This window comes from Balaenoptera musculus, chromosome 1 (assembly GCF_009873245.2).
Source record: "Balaenoptera musculus isolate JJ_BM4_2016_0621 chromosome 1, mBalMus1.pri.v3, whole genome shotgun sequence".
Classification (NCBI taxonomy): Eukaryota; Metazoa; Chordata; class Mammalia; order Artiodactyla; family Balaenopteridae; genus Balaenoptera; species Balaenoptera musculus.
Genome location: NC_045785.1, coordinates 318321 through 330451, shown reverse-complemented (window position 1 = coordinate 330451; position 12131 = coordinate 318321). Strand labels below are relative to the sequence as shown.

General features: G+C 70.3%; 1 protein-coding gene across 1 annotated transcript; it reads left to right on the top strand.

Annotated features, from left to right (window-relative positions):
- Nucleotides 1-302: 302 nt before the first annotated feature.
- Nucleotides 303-4662, top strand: C1QTNF12 (C1q and TNF related 12). The gene is made up of 8 exons (XM_036867880.1): nucleotides 303-715; nucleotides 2648-2764; nucleotides 2845-2956; nucleotides 3055-3206; nucleotides 3599-3707; nucleotides 3959-4049; nucleotides 4249-4327; nucleotides 4471-4662. The coding sequence occupies exons 1-8, from the start codon at nucleotides 548-550 to the stop codon at nucleotides 4567-4569; spliced, it is 927 nt and encodes a 308-aa protein (XP_036723775.1). The 5' UTR covers nucleotides 303-547; the 3' UTR covers nucleotides 4570-4662.
- Nucleotides 4663-12131: the final 7469 nt, after the last annotated feature.

Genomic DNA, 12131 nt, shown 5'->3' with positions numbered 1-12131 from the left:
GTCACCTAGGCTGGGACAGGCTGGGAGCCCGGTGGGTTGGCTGTCCTGCTTCCAGACCCTGCCCTTCCCGGGAGCGGGGCCAGAGGGATCAGGGTCCGGGAGAGGTGGTGAGGAGAGGGGTCATAGGAAGCGGCCGAGGGGCTGTGAGGGAGTGCATCCCGCCCGCAGCTTCGGGGCCCCACCCTGAAGGGGCTGGGGTGGAGGCCCAGCCTCGCCCCTCGGGCAGTAGCAGTGTGGGTTCCGCCCCCATCCACGCCCCGGGCCGCCCGTGAGCCCTCCCCCTTGGAGTCCGCCAGCTCTGGGGAGGAGGGGAAGGTTTATTTGGCGGCAGCGCGGGCGGCAAGGGCACTCTGCTCACGAGGGAACCTGCGGGGACAGGGGCGCGTCCTCCCGCTTCACTTGTTGGCCCGGCTCGTCCTGCGCAGACATGCACCAGTGGTGGCCGGGCAGCCCTCGGGGCTGTGCCCCCGCGCCTGGGCTCTGAGTGCCTTCGGGCGCCTGGGCTCACGTCACTGAGCCGCTGCCGGCTCCGGACCCGGCAGCCAACATGCGCTGGGTCTGGGCGGCCACCGCAGGCCTCCTCTGGCCGCAGCTCACGCTCCTCGGGGGCGTGGGGGCCCGGCGGGAGCCCAAGAGGCCACGGAAGCCCGGCCAGCACCCCGCAGCCCCGAACGCCACTACGTCCAGCAGCGAGGGGCTACTGGGCTTCCCCAAGGTATGCCGGGTCTGGGCGCACGTGGGCGCCATCCTCCCACCTGCAGGCTCTGCCCGCTGGACTCTCCAGGCCTCCCCTCCCCGTCTGGGTGGGGTGGGGCTTTGGGCAGGAGCCACAGCAGTGTGGATCGGGCCGGCCTCGAGGACCCTCTCTGGGCCTGGGGAGGGGTGGGGGCGTGGAGGGGCTTCCCGGTGGGCCACATTGAACCCTTTGAAGCCCCAGGGACCATCATGCCCTGAGCAACCTGCTGCCATTCGGTGTGACTGCAAATTGGGGAGGTGCTTCGGGCAGCCAGTTAAGAGCCCCTGCTGCAACCCGGGTGCCCCAACTCCCGCCGCCGGTGAGGCCAAGGCTAGCCCTTGCCTGACCCGCTGGGCAGCCAGCACCCCCTACGGCCTCTGGCATGGGACGTGCTCCAGGCCTGGGAGGCCCCCGGCCCAGCCTGCCCCCGGCCCTCTGAGAGCAGTTTCTTGTACCTGCCTCAGCCCTAGGGTTCCACCCTCTTGGGCTGGGGCTCCCCGAGGGGATCTTACAGCTGACCCCAGCAGCGCAGGCCTGGTGGCCGCTGGAGTGAAGCGGCAGTTGCTGGGCCAGGCCCCCTGCCAGCCCTCGAGCCTTTGATCCCGGCCTCCCGCCTCCCGAGGGCGTCTCCGTGGCGGCCATCCCGGCTGCTCTCGGCCCACGCGGCCCCATTGGAGCCGGAGGCGTCGTTTTCCAGCTGGGTAGGCTGAGGAGAGTGAGTCCTCCTCGGGCCCTGCTGCCAGGGGAGTGGGCTGCCAGCAGGCTCTGGGGCAGGCACGCAAGATCTTGAGCCAGGCTCCTGGGGGAGGGGTCCTTGGGGACAGTTCCTGCCCTGCCCGGCCCACCCTGCCCGGCCTGCCCCTCCAGAGCCAAGGCAGGGCAGTCTGGGGGCAGATAAGGGGGTGTCCCTGGCCATGCCACCCCTGCCACAAGACGGCCCTCCCCAGGCGTCAGGAGCCCTGCTCCTCCTGCTGGGGCTGGGCTCCTCCCCCACCGGCCCCCCCGGGTCCTCCAACATGGCTTGGGTCTGTGGCGGCCAGAGGAACAGGCGGATAGCAGAAGTGAGGACCTGGAACGTTCGGAAGTTCCTGGCTCCTCTCCCTTCCCTGGCGGGCCCCTCCCAGCTCCCCAGGGTAAAGGCCTGCCCTGGGAGCCCGGGCCTTCGTCGTGTTTGGCGCTGGGGGCTGACCGCTGGCCTGGACCTTGGCCAGGACCCCTCTTCTTGCCTGCCTGGACGGCTCGCCGGGAGTAGCCAGGGCTCCACTGGCCTCGTGGCAGTGGCTCTCTCCTGCCAGACCAGAGTCTGCTGCGCTCCTGGCCACTTCAGGGACCTCTGTGTGAGGCTGGCACACAGACGCGGACGCAGAGAGGGACCAAGCCCCCCGCACACGCCCCTCCCCTGGCACGCTGTCTCGTTCTCTGACCTTGGGGCTGGGCGTGCCCCTGCCTCTCCCGCGGCCCTGCTGCAGAAACTGGGCGTAGGAGGGGGGCTTGCAGGGTCCGATCCTGGGCTGCCAGCTGGCACACCCGATGCCCAGCACAGAGCGGGACCTTGCCCACTGCCCCCAGCCTCACAGGGCTCTGGAGAACTCACTCCTGCCCACCACTGCCTGCCTCAGCCGGGGCTGGGCCCGTCAGGACACGTGGGGCCCGGCCCCGTGTGCACACGGGTGTGCCCATCTGCTTGGGAGCAGCAGTGGGGGGCCACGGTTGCGGCAACACAGCAGCAGACCCGAGGCTCCTGGACGTCGGGCCCTGGCCTGAGTCCCGGGGGTGGCCTGAGGTGCCCCATTGCCGTCTTCCTTGTGTCTGCCCAGGGCCCCACAGTTCCCTGTTCTCCCCCGGGGGCAGTGGGGCAGGGCCCAGCGGGGCCGGTGGTCAGCACTCTAGCCCTGTCCTCTGACCCTTCAGCTGCCTGAGGCCTCAGGGCCTGAATTCACAGATGCCCACATGACATGGCTGAACTTTGTCCGGCGCCCCGATGACAGGGCCTCAAAGAAACGGTGCCGAGGCCAGGACAAGAAGTCGGTGAGCCCCGGGGTCTAAGCGCAGGATGGGGATGGCTGTGGGTCCCACCACGATCCTCATTTTCTCCTGCTTCCCCCCAGCGAGGCCTCTCTGGCCCCCCAGGGCCTCCCGGGCCCCCCGGCCCCCCAGGACCCCCCGGTGCGGAAGTCACCCAGGAAGCTGTGCTTCGGGAGTTTCAGGGGATGCTGAAGGGTAGGCCCCCCTCCGCCCACTCTTCTCGCGAGGCTCAGGAGGTCACCCTGGGGGTACCCCAAGCTGAGCCGAGCCGCCCCTCCACCCCGTCCCCGCAGAGGCTACCAAGCGTCGGTCCTCGGCGCTGCTGGGTCCCCTGCTGCCCGAGGGGACGGAGAGGTGGCTGGTGTCCGAGGCCTTCCACTGTCGGCTGAAGGGCCCAGTGCTGGTGGAGAAGAGGACGCTGGTGGAGCTGCAGGGCTTCCAGGCCGTGAGCGGGCGTGGGGGGGCGGCCTGGGGGCATCCACTGCGGGCGCTCAGGCCCCAGCACGCCAGCTGGGGGGCAGCACGCTGGGCGGGCCCCACAGGCGAGCAGGCCCACAGCTACCGCCGGGCGACCCTGGACCCGCACACGCCCCGCCGAGGCTCGGGGAGGGGTCCGAGGTGGCCAGGGACAGGCACACCCTCCCCTGTGGAGGTTCTTGGGGCCCCGATCTGTGCCCAGAGGCCTGGGTGGGTGCAGACGCACGGGTCACCCCTCTGTCCTGCCCACCGGGGGCCTCTTTGGGTTGGGGGCTGTTGGTCTCAGGCGCCTCCCCCAGGCTGGGTGTGGGAGGTGAGGGTCCAGACCCTGTAGCCTGCGTCCCCCTGCTGTCCCTTCAGCCCGCCGCCCAGGGCGCCTTCCTACGGGGGTCTGGCCTGAGCCTGCCCTCCGGTCGGTTCACGGCCCCGGTGACCGCCATCTTCCAATTCTTCGCCAGCCTGCACGTGGGTGAGCGGGGCCAGGCCAGGGTGCATGTGGGGGGGTGGGGGCTGGCCTTCCGGGTGGCCCCCGACGTTACAGGCTCCAGGCCCGGGTCCCATTGCAGAGGCACCTCCTGCTCCCACCCTGACTCCCCTGGGGGCTGGATGGGTCCTCAGGCCCACCCTCCCCAACCCGCAGTGTGCCCCGAAGCCCCCCAGCCCCTGCCCCCCCTGCTCCGTCCTCCCTGAAGGCGCTGCAGACCTGGCCTGTCTCCGCAGACCCCAGGGAGCTGCAGGGTAGGGCCCGGCTGAGGGCCCGGGACACAGTGCGTGTGCTGGTCTGCATCGAGTCCCTGTGCCATCGCCACACGTGAGTGCGCCCTCCTGGGGGTCGTGGGGGCGTCCTGAGGGGCACAGGGGCCATCTTGCCCACGGAGGGGGGCTGCCTTGAACACAGAGGACCGCGGTGAGCACCGGGGCGGGAGCACGCGAGTCTCTGGGCGCCGGCGGCGGGGGGGGGGGCCCACCCCACGGCCACTGTGCCCTCACCCCTGCGGCCCCGCGTCCAGGTCCCTGGAGGCCATCTCCGGCCTGGAGAGCGGCGGCAGGGTCTTCACAGTGCACGTGCAGGGGCTGCTGCAGCTGCAGGTGAGGCCGGGGGCCGGTGGGGCAGCGGGGGGCGGGGGGCAGTCCTGGGCCTCCAGGCTTCGGCCCGGGCACTGCATGGGCTGGTGCCGCCTGGCCGGCAGCCGGGCCCTGTGGGTGGTGACGTCCACGGTGGGTGTCTGCAGGCGGGACAGTACACCTCCGTCTTCGTGGACAACGGCTCCGGCGCGGCCCTCACCGTCCAGAGCGGCTCCAGCTTCTCCGGCCTGCTCCTGGGCACGTGAGGGGCCGACGGGCCGCGGGGGAGATGCCGCCACCCTCACCCCGCTGCCCTCTGGTGAACCTGGGGTCACAGCAATAAAGAGCCCCCAGCCCTTCCTGTCGCCTGGTCGCTGCGGCGTTGTAGGGGCAGGGGTGGGGAGGGCGGGGCCAGAAGCAGACATGGAGCGGCCTCAGGACGCCCATGGGTGCGGGTGCGGGCTTGGCCCTGGAGGTGGAGCTTCCAGCCGAGCACCCTGGCAGCCGGGGCGTGTCCCCCACGGCCCCCGTGCCTGCCGGGGGCCACCTCTACCTTGAGGACAAGGACAGGTGTCTGTTCAGGCCGCCACTTGGCCCGCCCAGGGCCGGTCCAGCCTCAGAGGGCAGCAGCCCGTGGGCACTCACAGGGCCTGGGAGGCCTTGAGGCTGGTGAGTGGCACAGTGCGTGTCGGGGAGCAGAGGGCGAGGCGGGGCGCCCCACGGGGCTGGTGGGGAGCAGACAGGTGTGCTGGCCACCAGCCTCATACCCTCCAGATGCGGACGGTGTCCCCGTGGCCCGGGCGTCCTCATTCCCCCAGGGACCTTACTTCTCGCCACCTTCTCCTTGGCGGCTGCCCCCCCCCCCCCGGCGACAGGGTCAGAGCGGCCTGGACAGGGGGCTGAGGCCCTGCCTGTGGGTCCTGTGGATTCGGCCCCTGCCCGCACCACTCAAACTCAGACGGAAGAATGTAAATTGGTCGGTCGTGGACATCCGGGTCTCTGCAGAGCTGCTAAGATACCATCGCTGGTTGGCACCTGGGCCCTGGGTGGGCGGCCGCACCTGGCCCCTCCGCCCATGACTGGGGCTTGGGGGTGGGGGATCAGCTCCGCCGCAGGGGGGCCCGGAGAGCCGTCTCCAAGGCTGAGCAGGGAAGGGCAGGGGCTCGGGCGTCCATCTGCCAGCTCGGGTTGGCGTGGGGAGTGGGGCGGGTTATCACCCGCTCCCCCAGACCCTCCCTGCAGCCCGCTGGGTAATGAGGCAGGAAAGCTCTGGTGCCGGCAGGGCGCCAGTCCATGCAGCGGCGGGCTTGGCCACTGACCCGTCCCCACCTCTCTCCCTGGTCCCCCTGGGTGGCATCAGGGGCCCCGGGTCTGGGGGCAGTTCTCGGCTTCATGGCGCCGCCGGCCTGGTCTGAGAGGGATGTTCCCGCCGCCTGCAAGGGGGAGGCGTGAGTGGCGCGCTGGGGTCTCTGTTGGGGGGTCGGGGGAGACTGCAGGCCGCCCCGCCCCCCACCCCCCCATCACCGAGGTCCTGTGTGGGCCGTGGAGCCCAGGCCTCCTGGGACTGCTGTATGGAGCCCAGCTTGGCTGCAGGCACCACTCTGTGTTCCCACCCGTGTACGGGGCTCACTGAGGCTGTGAGTGGTGGGACCAGATCCCCCCCACCCCCGGGGCTCTCCTGACTGTCCTTCAACACCGGCCGGTCCCCCCACCCCGCCCGGCCCGGGAGGGGGCAGGGCTCACCTCCTCACCCAGACCTGCCGAGGGGCTGTGATGACAGAGGTCGGGGCCAGGCCCTGCTGGGGCGACAGACGGGAGACAGGAGATGAGGAGAAGAGAGACGGAGAGGACGGACAAGCCGGCCGCCCGGGGCTTCTGCGGGCAGGTGGCCAGGGCCGGAGGGCCCGCGCCCGGCGCCCGACTCCGCCGCCTCCCGGTCTGTCTCTTCGTCCTCCCGGTCTCTGCCCCTAATGGGAGGTCATTAACCACTTAGCTCTAATTCCCTTGGAATGTGCTGTCTCCAGCTGGGCCCCGGCGCTGGGAGAGCAGAAGCAAAGAAGTGGGGGGCTGGGGTGGGCGGCAGTGGCTGCTATCGGCGGGCCCAGGTGGCCCTCAGAGACGCAGGCTGTCCTCCCAGTGCGGACAAGGGGCCAGTGGGGGGCGAAGCCCCCAAAGGCCCCGCCCTGGACCCAGCGGCATCATTTTCTCTCAGCCCTGTCATCTCCTGGAGCCGGACCCAAACTGGGGTGTTCGTTAAGCTTCCTGGGCCCTGGACCCTTACAGTCACACCCAGCCAGTCGGAGCAGGGGCTCCTGGGTTGGGTTGTAGGAGCTCTTGCCCCTCAGGCTCACTGGGGGTTCCGGGTTGGGGGCCTGGGGACGGGGCTCTTTTCCCTGTCCTGGACTCTGGTTCTGGAGCTGGGCTTTGGGGTGGCCAGCACAGCGCTGGGCGGCCTCAGCTTGAGCCCTGACCCCGAGCCCTGCTCTGAAGCAGCGGTAGGTGCTGGGCTGACCCCGTTGGCCCCTCTAGGTTCCCTTCCCAGAACCTGTGGCTGACCCTTCTGCCTGCAGCTGGGCCTGGGGACTGGCTGTGCTGGGGGCTCCCGGGAGGGAGGGCGCCTCCTCCTGGGAGCACTCCAGCCCTGGCTTCCCAAGCCCTGGTCCCCGGCCGCAGCCGGGCTGCTCCTGACCGCCCCACCCGGCGCTGAGGCTGAGGCGGCTCTGGGGCGCTGGGGGTGCGTGTGTCCAGGTTGGGCACCCTCGGCCTGCTGTCCAGTTTCCGTGCAGACAAGAATGTGGGTCTCTGGCTCAGGGCAGTTCGAAGTTCTCTCAGGTCCGGGAGCAGCTGCCGGCCCCCCTCCCTCCCCCCCGCTCCGCCCCGCAGGAGCTGGCTGGGGCAGGGGTGGCCCCTGGTCCCCTCTGAGGGCTGCGGATGGGACAGGGTCGGGGTGAGGCCAGCAGGACAGGCTGCCCACCTGGCCTGGGCCGGGGCTCCGGGGAGGGTGAGGTCCTTAGGGTGCGGCCAGGACACGCCGGCCCTCTGCAGCCTTTTGTGGCCGTCTGTGGCCAGTGCCCAGCTTTGGGTGTGACTTCGTGCCCTCAGGTTGGGCCTGGGCTGGCGCAGGGATCTGCTCCAAGGGCCCCTTGGGCTGCCTCTCCCCACCGGGGCCCCCGTCCTTAGCCAGCCCAGACCTTCTGACTCCTGTGGCCTGGGCCAAGGACCCAAAACGGCCCGAGGGTGTGTGGGTGTGGGGAGCGCAGGGGGCCCGCTGGGACCTGGGTGGACGTGTCCTCGGTGTGGCTGTGCGCCTCTCCCTGGGTCTGCGTGTACCTGGGCCCGCCGTGCTGACCCCGTGTGTCCCGGTGGTGGCTGCGCTGGTGACTCTGGGAGCTCCGCCCTGACCTGTGGTCCAAGCGGAGCTCCCCGTGGTCCCTGGTGTCTGGGTGACGCGTGTGGGGGTCTCTGTGTGTCCTCTCTCTCCGCCCTGCGGCCTGCCTGGGCTTTCTCGGCAGAGCTGAATCACCAGGACCCTTGGGAGCGAATACAGAGCAGGTGTCCAGGCCTCGGTGGCTGGAGGCCCTGGCTGGCCGGTCCCTGAGCTCAGGAACAGCCACGGTCAGGGTCCTTGGCACTGGGGAGACCCGCTGGCATTGGTCCAGCTGGGGAGGCCGTCGTGCTGGACAGTCGGGCTGGTGGCCGCACAGCCATGGACGCTGGGTGGGGAAGGGCCACTGCCCAGGGCCTGGAGCTGGACTCACCGGGACGGCCGGGGACTCTGGGTGATGGGGGAGGGAGAGGGGCTCCCGGCCCCTGTCCTGGGGCAGAAGCTCCTTGCGGGCAGCAGGGAGCCTTATCTCATCCGAGGCCTCCAGCCTGCACTCAGCGCTCTGACCTGGGACCTGGCTGCACCCGGGGGGCCCTCGCTCGCTGACTGGGCTCGGCCAGCGTGCCCTCTGGGCTCCGTGTTCAGGCCACTCCAAGCCCTGCATGACCTCGTGGCCCTGACCCAGGTCATCGAGGTGCTGGGTCTCCGGCCCAGGGTGCCTGAGCTCACCCAGGAGCTGACGCCTCCAGCAGCCTGGGGCCTCCCCTGGCCCAGCCCCTGGGGCCTCCCCCGGCCCAGCCCTGGAGATGGGTGGACACAGGCTGGGGAGCCCGCCTGGGTATTGGCAACTCCCACACCTGTGCCTGTGCGTGCCGCCATCAGCGCGCCTGCCCCTCGGTGCGTCTGCCGGCGTGTCTTGTGGTGCACGCGGGCAGGCCTGGTGGGGGCTGGGGCGTGGGGACCAAGGGCCTTTATTCGGGAGGATTTGGGTGCAGCCCTGCTGTGGGGCCGTGACTCATGGGCTCCTCTGGTGCGATGACGTTGGTGTTGCAACAGCTGGCGTCACACGCACACCTGGGGCAGTGGGGCAGTGGCCAGGCCAGGAGAGATGGCCACCTGTGCCCGCAGCCCCTCTGGGCGGCTGGTGGGACCCGGGCGTGTGAGAACAGGACTGAACAGGAAGGGGCGTCACGGGCAGAGCTCCGCCTCTGAAGCGAAGTGCCTCCAGAAGCAGCCCCTGCTGCTGCCCCGCGGCCCTGCCGCCCACGCCAGGCCCCGCAGCGGGATCGGCCTGGCCTTCACCGTGGAGGCTGCCCGCTCTCGCCTCTGGGGCCGGAGGCGCAGGCGGGGGTCCGTCTGGGAACACAGTCAGAGGGCCGGACACGGTGACCCGGCGCTGCTGGCCAGGCTCGAGCCTGGCTCTGGCCATCCGCCCGGCACTCTGCGCGGGACCGGGCGGGCGGCTGTAGCCGGGGGTGCCGGGCCCCCTCGTGGGCTGGGCTGCCGAGACCCTCAGACGCCACCAGAGGGAGGGGCCAGGGCTGGGGTTTCTTCTTCTCGGGTCACCGGGCCGGGTCAGGCCCTGGGTTAGTGGGAAGTGGGAGCTGGACGAGGGCCCTCCCTGGGCGCCTGTCCCGCCGGCAGGGCCGTGGAGGTTCGGCGTTTAGAGGACAGAGTCAACCGCTGTCTGGTCCCCACGGCCACCCTGGCTCCTGGCTCCTCCCCAGCCCTGAGCGCCACCCAGCGCCGTGGCCAGCTGAGCCCTGCCCGGTGGACCCTGCAGGCATGACCCGGGGCCAGCGGCAATGGGGCACCAGCTGTGAGCCCAGGGCATCGTGTGGTGGGAGGGTCCCTGATGTCTTGCCGAGTGGCCAGGTCAGAGACTGCCCCCTGCTAACACCCCTGTCCCCACTGCCCAGGCCTCCTAAGCTCCAGGGTCCAGCTGCCCACCTGGCCACCAGAGCCCCCTTCCCAGGGCGGGGGGTGTGCTCTCGGGTAGCTGCCATCTCTAGGCTCCAGTGGAGACCCCTCTGTAGAGACCCGTGACCCTACCACCTCCTGGGTCCCCCCAGGCCCCCGCTTCCGTCTCCTGGGCAGACCTCATCAGTCGGGTGGCGTTGGCTGGACCCGGGGTGCCTGCCGGTGCTTGGGCCGGGGGCGGACCTCTGCCCGATCTTCTGACCCGGCCAACTGAGGCTGACGTCCAGAGTGGGGTCTGGCCCTGCCCCAGCGCCACAGGAACTGCTCAACTTTCCTGACGTCACTCGTTCCTCGCGTCCTGTTCCGGGGCTCCAGGAGCCGGGAGGGGTATCACTGGGGACTCGGCCGTTGGCCACTGGCCTCCACTGTGACTCCCACCAGACCCGGGCCCCGGGCAGAGCCGGTGCTGCAGCCACGGGCTGCGGGACGTCCACAAGGTCACACTGAGGGTCTTGCTGGTCACTGTGGCCCGAGCAGAGGACTGAGGCTGGCCGTCTTCCACTCCCCTCCTGCTCTCTTCTCATCACCCATCCAGGACCCCACGGCAAGGGAGGCTCAGGGTCCTTGGGGAGGAAGGGTGGGATGGGTTCCTGGGACCCCCAGCCGAGGAGGGACCCTGGGGACGCGTGGGGCGGCCGGTTGCCGTTTGCTCTGGGAGATCCCTGAAGTGGTCAGCGCCGTCGGAGGGGTCGCCTGGCCGCAGTGTGGCCGTGGTGGGCAGTGCTGCCTCTGTGTGAGGCCGTGAGGTCTGAAGAGGGGGCGCTGGGGAGGGGTGGGGAGCCAGTAGCACCATCCACAGATGGGGTGGGGTCGGAGGAGGGGGTTGGGGGCCAGTGGGGGAGGGGGTGGGGGGAGAGGGAGGAGCTGGGGGGGCAGAACCGAGGTGGGGGGCCAGGGGGGCCCAGGCTGGCCGTGGTGGGCGCCCACAGAGGCCAGGTGATGGGTGAGAGGTCTTCTTCCAGCTCCCAGGGCTGTGGGGACGGTGACCGCAGGGGCGACCCAGGCCTGGGGGCCTGGGCAGGTGGGCGGGGCGGCCTTTCACCACCTCCCTGGACTCATGGTGGCAGAGAGATGTCGGCTCAGCCCAGAGCGTGTTTATAAGGAGGAAAAACAGCCCACACCCTTTGTCAAGCCCCTGGAACCAGAGCGCAAGCACCAAGGAAGAGCTGGATGTGACCTTGACCTTGGGGTTCTCTGAAGTTGCTCTGGAGGGGGGCCCCGCTGGGGGCCAGGCAGCTGGCCTGCTTTAGGCCTGTCTGCAGCAGCTGCTGTGGGCTCCGTGGGGCCCTGGATGGCAAAAGTCAGTGGTCTCACGATGTGGACAGGGTGCCTGGGGCAGGGGACCCGAGAAGAGGGCTGGCCGCCCCCGTGAGACCCTGCGGATACGGGGCTGAGACCCAGTCCACGGGGGCACGGGGGGCCCGATGGATGGCGGGAACGTGGGGCCAGGCAGATGAGGCACAGGCCGTGGGGATCCTGGCACGGCCGCTGAGGGCCCTGTGCCCCCAGATGGCAGGGTCTATGCTGAGCCCTGGGAGGTGGCGGAGGCTGGGCTCAGCCAGTGGCTGAGGGCTCTGGGATGCCCCGGCAGGCAGCCGCCCAGCGCCCAGAGTTGGGAGGACTGGGCAGGTGGCGTCGGAGCTGTGCTTGTCCACAGGGAAATGGCGTCTCCCACAGTCTGGGGCCTGTGGCTGAAATCCAGGGCTCAGCAGACTCTGCGACTCTGGGTGGAACCCCTGCCGGCCTCCTCTGGGCCTCTGCTGGAGCCAGCCGCCGGGGCACTTCTGGGCTGGCAGCTGCGTCGCTCTGGACTCTGCCCGTCGGCACAGGGCCTTCTCCTCCCTGGGTCTCTGCTTCCTCTTCCTACGAGGACACAGTCATACTACAGTAGGGCTGCACCTGCTGCCCTCACCTTAGTTACACCTGCAAAGACCCTACTTCCCAATCAGGCCACACTTGCAGGTCCTGGGGGCTGGGACCTGACACGTCACGTCTTCTGGGGGACACAGCACAGCCTGTAGCCGGCCCCTGAGAACCTTGACCACAGCTAAATATGGGCCCCCCCCAGGCAGGTGGGTGGACGGAGAAGGTCTGAGGGGATGGGGACACGTCCTAGGAGGACCCACACGCAGCAGCACTCCGTATCCTGAGGCAGCCGCCCAGGCACATCCAGAGGACCCGGGGCTGGCTGAGCACGAGCCACGGCTTCCGGGCGCCCAGCAGCGCCAGCTCTGCCTCCCGGGAGGCGTCTTCCGAGCCGTTGGGCCCAGCAGGCGGCAGGCAAGGGGCTCCTGTTTCCCGGGTCAGTCTCACTCCTGGGGCAGCACAGACCCTGGGACAGCCAGGTGCACAGGTGAAGGCCGGGGAAGGCGCGAGGCCAGGGGGAGCGGTTGGTGGGTGACCTGGACGGGCCTCCCCGAGGACGAGGAAGGGATGTTGGAGTGAGCGAGGGCTGGCGGAGGCTCAGGGCAGGAGTGAGCCTGGCGTGGAGGGCAGAGGAGACTGCAGCCCGGAGCCCGGGAG

Bases quoted from the DNA above. Each gene is read 5' to 3' on its own strand.
- C1QTNF12 (XM_036867880.1), top strand. From the start codon at position 548: ATGCGCTGGGTCTGGGCGGCCACCGCAGGCCTCCTCTGGCCGCAGCTC. The intron at 2,957-3,054 runs GTAGGCCCCCCT...CCGTCCCCGCAG, and splicing joins GTTTCAGGGGATGCTGAAGG to AGGCTACCAAGCGTCGGTCC. The intron at 4,328-4,470 runs GTGAGGCCGGGG...GGGTGTCTGCAG, and splicing joins AGGGGCTGCTGCAGCTGCAG to GCGGGACAGTACACCTCCGT.